Here is an 8,019-nt window from a genome sequence, read left to right as displayed (position 1 = left end):
GGCTGCCAAGGATTTGCTGTTTTTTCCTCTCGCTCATGGGTAACCTTCAGAGGAAGCCCTCTGGCACACAGATTTTGTCCCCCAGCCCCACGAACATGATCCCGTCAGGAGTCCTGGGGGCACCAGGGCTGTCCGTCCGTGTGCTAGCCATGGAGCTGGTGGGTACCAGTATGGGACGGGGAAATACCAGGGGAGCAACAAAACCCCCTGGGGGCTCAGGGACCAATGCATGGGGCTCCTGCTGGGGTTGTGAGGCGACATCGAGGTCTGTGGGGGGCTGGTGGAGGCTGGAGGCCCCCGCACCGCCGTGACATCAGCCCCGAGATATGCGAGGAATGGAATCACCCCAGCAAAGCTTGGCCACTGCGATTGATTTGGGCTCCGTCTGTCCCACAGGGGCACCACCACTGCTTGCTACGGCCTCGAGACCATAAATTGCAGGGAAGGGGGTGAAACGATCGCAGTAATTTGCTAACATTGTCCAGGCTGCCTGAAACGTTGCGGCTGGCTGCTGTCAGGGGTTAGTTAGCTCATTCCTGGTGCTGCGCCCGCCAGCTCTCCACCTCCCTCTGGCATGGGCAGCGCAGGGCGAGGGCGGCCCCCAAAAGGGGCCCGGGGCAGCTCGAGGAGCGCACAGCACCTCGCCCTGACCCCCACGCAGGGCTCGGTGCCGTTAATTAAATTACTGGGCAGCCTGCGGGCCGTGCCTTGGCTCGGCTCCTTCGACATCTGCGGGCAGCAGCTGGGTGCTGCGGCCAGGCCGAGCTGAGCACGGGGCGCAGACACCGGGCGCTGCTTCCTCCTCCGCACCCGGAGGAAATCCAAACCTCCCCGTTTATCACGCAGAAAGCGCCCGGTCAGCAGGCTGGATTTTGGCAGCTTGGTGACTGGCAGGAGAATTTAGGGTTTAATATTTGCAGGAGATGAGCCTCTCGGCACAGGCAGATTTATTTGCTGCAGGGGAAGGCGCTGCCGCAGCGAGAGGCCAGGAGCAGCTCAGGGCCACCCAGCGGGATCCCCCCGGGGATGAAGGCAGCGGAAATTAAATATTTTGTCAATTGCTCCATCTAGTGACATTCCGGCAGAAAAAGCTGCAGGATCCTGCAAAGAAAGCGGGGCAGGGGCTGCTGGCACTGGCCTCACTCAAGCCCAAACGCAGCTTGGAGAAAGCTGCAAAACACAGGCAGAGAGCCCTCCCTTCCCCAAATCCATGCAGGTTCTGGCTTTTATTGCTTTACCGTGGGATATAGCTGGAGCTCCTGCTTCGCTGTGCACAAATTAACCAGGACCTGCAGCAAAACAGCTCCCAGAATACCAGGAGAATCCCAAACCCAGCTTCTAAACTTCCTAAGTTTCTATGTTTAAGCACATTCAAGCGCTAAAAAGGAAGGAAAAAAAAAAAGCCAGAAAGCTTAGAGACTGAACAGAGCCCTTGCACTCAAAGTGCAAACAAGCAGCCCTTCCCAAAACCCACATTTTTTTTCAGAAGAAACCTATCGCTGGGCCTTCGCAGCCCTCTTCTTTTTTGTTCTATCTTCTCCTTGTGGCAGCTCGCTGGTGAGCCTCGAGCAGCAGCTGCAGCCCTGCATCCTGGTGCCGGGAGAGAACAGAGCTCGTCGGGCACGGCAGAGAGCGTGTGCTGTGCTCAGCCGGTGTGCAGGCAGCCCAGGGCAGCCCGGATGGGAAGCACAGCGGAATAACCCCCATAAATGTGGTTTTAATTGGCACAATTACTTTGATAAGGATGTAATTTTTAATTTTGAGCGAGCGCTCACAGAGGCACAGCACCTCCAGCAGAGGCCGCGGTGCCAGGGACGGATGAGAAGCGCTCGTGCTGCCGCTGCACCTTCCTGTGCAGGACTCGGGAACAAACTGCTCGAAGCCCTTGGCTTTGCTGCATTTGTGCAGGGAGCAGAGAGCTCAGGGCCTGTTGTGACGAGGCTGAAGGCGAAGGGGAGGTGCTCCTGAAACCTTTTCAGCCTGGGGTGCTGCAGAACCGGGGCATCTCCGCTGTGTCGCCACCCGAAGAGGTGAGCCTGAGAGAACAAAAGGCTCTCTGCTGCTGGGAAACAATGACCACGACAATGCTTAACCAGAATGTAAATACAGCTAAATTATGGATGTGGAAGTACGAAACCGTGGAAAAAGTGATAATGGAATTATTTATCAATGCTCGGCACAACTGTACAAACTCCCGTTTTATAGGGGTGTAACATTAAATTAATCCAGTCCAGCTCTTCCAGGTGAAGGCACATTAACTGCTCCATCTCAGCGTAATCACGTTACCTCAACGGGCTCTCTACGTGTCACACTACGAGGGTGGTAATCGCCCTTTGATTAATTACAGGGAATTTAGAGGCATTTCAGCTATTCCTTACGCAGCAGCACAGTCTGACACAGGCGGGGTGGTTTCTGGACAGGCTCCGCGCCCTGGCGTGCAGGGAGCTCACCCGGGGGATGACAAATCTCAGTCTAACAGGAGATGTAACTTGCACTTTTTTTTGGTCTGGAAATGCAAACAGCCCTGAGGTGGCTCCTGGTGCTGCTAAGGGTGTGCTTGATGCTGATAAAGGAGGGACTGAACCTGCTAAAAGAAAAGGCTCTGCCAAGGGAGTCCTCAGACCAAGGCAGGAGAGCACACCACCAGCACAGATGAGTTCGAGCAGTGCTGTAGCACCTCCAAAAGGCTGCGAGCACACCCACAGCAGAGATGTTCCTGCTGCAGGCACCCTTCCCGTGGAGTCTGAGCCCTCCTGTCACAACCCAGTCGCTCTGGGCCTTTGCCTTCACCCCCTTTTCCTCTCCCCCAGTTTTGATGCCTGCACACTGGACCCTTGCTCTCTCACGTGAGCCACCTTTTGTGAAGTTCCCCTGATTCAAAGCCTTTACCACCTGCAAGGCAGTAGCAGCCCTCTGACGGAGCACAGACACACACAGGGGGGCTCCCTCCCCATGAGGGTCTCGCTCCGGAGCGAGCCGCTGAGCTGGGCAGGAGCCCCCGGCTGGCACTGCTGCCTCTGGTCGCTCCTTGCAGCTGCGGCGGCTCCTGCTCCCCGAGGAAGGCAATAACGAGCAAACAAAGACATCTCGTGCAATACAATTCTGCAATGATTAAGAAAAAATAAATAATGCACAGCTACTTAGGTAACCGAGATTTATTTAGAATCTTTGAAGTCATAAAATGTCTTATTTCAGTGATATATGTAAACATACAATCAGGAGGTCTAATTGCTTTTCCCTTGCACAGAAATAAAGTTTTAAACAAACCAGAACACCTCAACCCAGACAAGCGTAATGCAAATTTAATTATCTAACTTGGTCCTGTACAACAGCACACGCTTCTCCGCATGGTCACTGGTTTATCAATTAGTTGCAATATGATTTTTGGCAGTAATATATTCAAGACACAAAGTGCAAATTACAAGAAGCAGAAAATGTTATCTCATTCTGAGCAATGAGAAGTGCAAAATATCCCAGCCCATAAATCCTATTCGTTATGTGCAGTATGAGCAGGATGTGCAGAACAGGCTAACAAATAGCCATGTAAAACTTCATTGATTAAACGCAGCAACATCTTAAGGTAGGAATGCAATGGCTTTAAAAACGATCGGAGGAATCATTGCGTTTTGTTCAGAAATCCCACACGCTGTTTCTGAGGGCACCTCTTCCCATCTCATCTGCCTGCCTCAACCTCTGCGTGCCTCGGATGCTTCTGCGACCCAGAGCAGCCTGTTACGAATTCCTCGGCTCGATACCATTAACACCACACCCACTGACTGCTCCAGCAGGCTAAATGCACTTTGTGATTTCCGAAGGAAAACTTTTAAATGAACTAAGGAAAACCTCGGCAGTTAGGGCGAATCGCAGCTTGCTTATTTCCTCGTGGTTCATCCCACGTCAGTGTGTGCTTTCCACAAAACCAGGGAGGAGCCACCCAGCTGCAGCGTGCACACCAACTGCGCTTCTAATGCTAAGCCTGGGCTACTCGGTTATTGCAGCACAGCTTCCGAATTCTCTTTCCATTTATTTCTAAGGATTTTTCACATCAAACAGCCAGTTTTGATCCCTCCCCGCCCCCCCCTTTTTTCATTTCTCCCTGCTACATCATCATTATAAATTACACCAAATAGCCCGCATCAGCCTGGGCTGCCTCCTCCAAAGCCCCGCTGTTCCTCCGCACGGGCAGATTAAACCACAATGACTGGCACTGCCATCCATCTGCCTGCCAAACTCATTTTCTAAATCGCCAAGGCCGCAGCCATCTAATTGCTGCAGGAAGGGCTGCGGCACCTAACCCAGTTACCGAATTTCGTCTGAAGGCTGCTGCACCCCACCTCCAGTGCTCAGAGGGCCCCGGGAGGGCTCCTGGAGGATTCGGAGCCCTCTCTCCTGGCTGAGGTCAAAGCAAAGAAGTCCAGGGGCTTTGACTGCACCTGGGGGGCAAGGCTGTGGAGCCCTGCAGCGTGCTGTGCCCAGGAGAGCTCACGGCTGCCCGGTGTTACGTGGGAATACCCAAACCTGAGCCCCGGCACCCCCAGGAGGGAGCCATCCTCCGTGATCCATGACAGCCTCTTCCTGTGCTATCTGTTCCCATGGAGCCTCCTGGAAATGGTTTGCTGGTTTGGATTAACTTCATCTAGCCTTAAAGACAATGTGCAGAGGGGCAGCTCGCCATCATTACTAGAATTATTGGGTCACGTTGCCTAAGCAAACTTTTGTCTTCATTAAAGTTTCAGGATGAACAATTATGCTGCAACTTGGCACAACAACAACTGCCTTTGTATGCAACATGCCTGGCGTGTATCAGCACATTTCTCCTTTAAAAATATAATTAGAACGAGATACGTTGTTGTTCATGCTGCTTAAATATCTGAAAAGGCTCAAATGTTTTAAAAGCCTAAAAAAAAAAAAAAAAATCGCCTCTCCCCTAGTTTATTTTTCATGCTAAAGGCTGCAAATTGACACATCACAGTAATTACCTCTGACTAACTTCCATAGACCTACCCAAAGAGATAAACATGAGAAGTTCACATTTGACTATCAGACTTACTGTGCCGAGCACAAATAATTTCCCAGAGGAGAATTTGATATTTCATCATTTGGAACAGTGGTAATTTAATTACATTGCTAATGTTTTCTGGCATACTTGAAAGGACAATTAGCATAAGTAAATCATGAGTGAGATGACAAGTCACTCAGCGTTTATTTCTGCTCATCAGATGAGATCAGCTGATGATCTAAATTCTCTTTTGTGTGCGAACAGAGCCCAGGTTCAGCAGTTGTATCTGGGTTCAGACCGGTGGGGATAAACTGAAGCAGAACGTAAAACTGATGTTATTCTTTGAAGTTTCTTAATTAGACTTGTCCAGGGGAAACTTAAAAGCCACCAGAAGTAGGGGAGGGTGGGGAAAACGTTGATCGATGGGGAAGGCTAAATGAAGCTCAAGATGCACACTACCCATTCTGGCAATGGGGTGAATACTGATTAATTTTCGCCAGAGTTTGCTTTACATCCGGCTCAGGGCTGAACGGTATTATTATAGCTCTACTGATGTTCTAAAATAATTGTATTTATCTCTGCAAGCGCAATGACATTCATGATAACACCGTTAATGTCACAGTTCCTTTCTGGCGCTTCAGAATAGCTACAGCTTGCTCATGAGTAACACCTTCCAAAGCCTCCCCATTAACCGCTAAAATCTGATCGCCACGCTTCAGTCTGCCATCGTCCGCAGCTGCTCCCTGCAAATGGCAAAAGGAAACGTTAGCGGCTGGTAGCACCGAGCCCTCCCGCCTCTCCTGATGCTGATGGATGAAATGAGGAGGGATGTGGCACTGGAAATCCCAGCGTAGCTGGGTGGGGGACACAGAAAAGGAGAGAGTTGTTGTGCAGTGCCCAAATCTGCTGGAATGCTTGGGCATTGCCCTCTGCTGACACTGCTTACCCGGTCCCTGCTGCTCTGGGGCAGCACAGGGGGGAATTACACCCCGGGGAAAAGGGGAATCAGCTCAGTCCCTGGAAACAACGCAGTGTAAAGATTGGTTCTGTCTTTTATGATCATGCAGACACTTGTTAAAGCAGTATGTCAGTGTTGAGCTGAGAAATGGGTTAAAATGTGGGAAGGGAGATGCAGAGCTCATCCGAGACAACAGCCTGGGCACTGCCCCGAGCCCCAGAAAGAGCTGGGCTCATCTGAAAGTCCTGGGAAGCTCGCACAGAGCTTTAGAAGTGGCTGTTCTTCTTCTGAGCTCTGAACACGGCTCTTTTGCCCAAATCCTGAGCCCCTGCCCTGCCCAGAGGCTGGCTCGTGGTGTCTGGCTCTGTTACACAGCCCCATCAGCGGCTGTGGTGTTTCCCATCTGGGATTTAGGGGTTTCTCAGCTGTGCTCACCTCTGTGAGCCTGTAAATCTGAGCATCCATTTAAAGGCACAGAATCTTCTCGTAAGTGCAAGTTGTGAGAAGAGCAGATATCTGTGGATTGAACTTCAACGCAAGGTTGAAGGTTTAATTTTATTTTATTTTTTAATATCACCTGCCCTGTCAGAAACGCTGGCACAACTGACAGCAAGTGGGCACAGGACAAACAATTTTGAGTGTCTGACTGAGAAGTCACTTTATGTAAACTACCCCTAATTCCCACTGCTTTCTCCCCCCAGTTTCCAGAATTACATCAGTCGTGGCTCCATGAGAGGATGTTGCTGGCACGTGCAGAGAGCATTCTCAGCAGCAGGACGGGGGGAGGAAGGGGGCATCTCTCCCTCCACACCTGTGGCCATTTTGGGGCAATTTGCCTCGAGACAAGGCTGCAAAGTACAGGTTCCTTGGTGGCCAGAGCCACTGCTGTACCTGGCAGTCCTCCCCTGACGTTCAGGGCCAGGACCAGCTGCGGCAGCCGCACCGCGAGCAGCTCAGGCAGCAAACAAGCAGAGAGGGGAGCGCTCACAGAGGGCTTGAGAGCAAAGCTGGAAGCAGGGGAGAATAACTAAAGCCAGGACTGATGTGGAAGCCAATTCATCATCGAGCCACGTGGTATGGTGTACTTCTCACTGAGCTGACCGCCTGAGCACAGGGCTTTGCAGCTGAAGCTCCAGGACACGACATCTCTGCAACTGCCTCCTCTCGTGGACAGCGGGAAAACGGTGCCTCCACACTGCTTGGAAGGCACCGAGATTTGCAGATAGAAAACTGCTCTGTAAATATTTTAACGTATAAACCCAAGTTTCCGAAGTACACAGACCAATTTTGCTGAGATAAAGTGTCTTGTTTCAGCCAGCAGCAACGTGAAATATAAACTGAGAAGCCAGCTGTGCGTTCTGGGGCTGCTCACATCAGCGTACCTAGACAGTACATTTTGCTTTCAACTCCATATATATTACCCAAGCCAAATCTTACGTTTATTTTTAAAGATAATAAAGAAAAAGGGAGAAAACAAAACAAAAAGAGATACCTTGGCAAATATAGTCTTGACATAAATGGGCAGGTCTCCATGGGGACTTCCATACCCCCCTACAATACTAAATCCCAGTCCATCAGAGCCTTTCTCCAAAGTAATAATCTTAGGCTGAGGTGCTCTGAAAACACAATAAATATCACTTAGAATAACAACAGCTGTCTCTGGGGACTTTCCGCAGAAGGAACACTTACAGAGATATTTATCTACCAAAAAGTTTTTCACACAGTCACCAAGCAGGATTCTCGGCCTTGGGCTCAGCCACACTCCTGCACAGCCCTGAGCTCGCAAGCTGTTCTGTGGGCTTCAGCTCCTCCCTTAAAAAATACTTGAAAATACTTAAAGAGCTCACCAAGAGCACTTCTCTCTCATGCAGGAGGGCTGCCTCTCTAATCTGCAGTAGCTGTGCATACATAAAGGAAATTTTGCTTGCTTACCAGCCAGGCTGTCATCTTCACTCTGGGAAAGTGGCAACTGCAGCAGCTTCCTCACAGCGTCATTTGATTTTATGATTTCACTGGGATGAGGCTGCAGCCAGGAACACTCATGTTTGTAGTCTCAGCTCTA

At 50.6% G+C, this 8,019-nt stretch overlaps 1 protein-coding gene across 9 annotated transcripts in view; it reads right to left on the bottom strand.

Annotated features, from left to right (window-relative positions):
* Window positions 1–3,140: 3,140 nt before the first annotated feature.
* The window catches only part of PATJ (PATJ crumbs cell polarity complex component), a 145,917-nt gene continuing 141,038 nt past the window's right edge, over window positions 3,141–8,019 (bottom strand). For 7 of the 9 annotated variants that reach the window (XM_038183227.2, XM_038183228.2, XM_027462630.3 and 4 more), the window contains 2 exons: window positions 7,450–7,573; window positions 3,141–5,742 (listed from right to left, as the gene is read on the bottom strand). In XM_038183227.2, the coding sequence (XP_038039155.2) occupies window positions 5,596–5,742; window positions 7,450–7,573 (271 nt within the window). In that variant the 3' untranslated portion in view covers window positions 3,141–5,595. The remainder of the gene's footprint in view (window positions 5,743–7,449; window positions 7,574–8,019) is intronic. The other 2 variants (XM_027462633.3, XM_072041447.1) reach the window with 1 other exon arrangement.

Source organism: Anas platyrhynchos, chromosome 8 (assembly GCF_047663525.1).
Source record: "Anas platyrhynchos isolate ZD024472 breed Pekin duck chromosome 8, IASCAAS_PekinDuck_T2T, whole genome shotgun sequence".
NCBI classification, from domain to species: Eukaryota; Metazoa; Chordata; class Aves; order Anseriformes; family Anatidae; genus Anas; species Anas platyrhynchos.
This window is presented reverse-complemented; position numbering and strand designations above follow the sequence as displayed.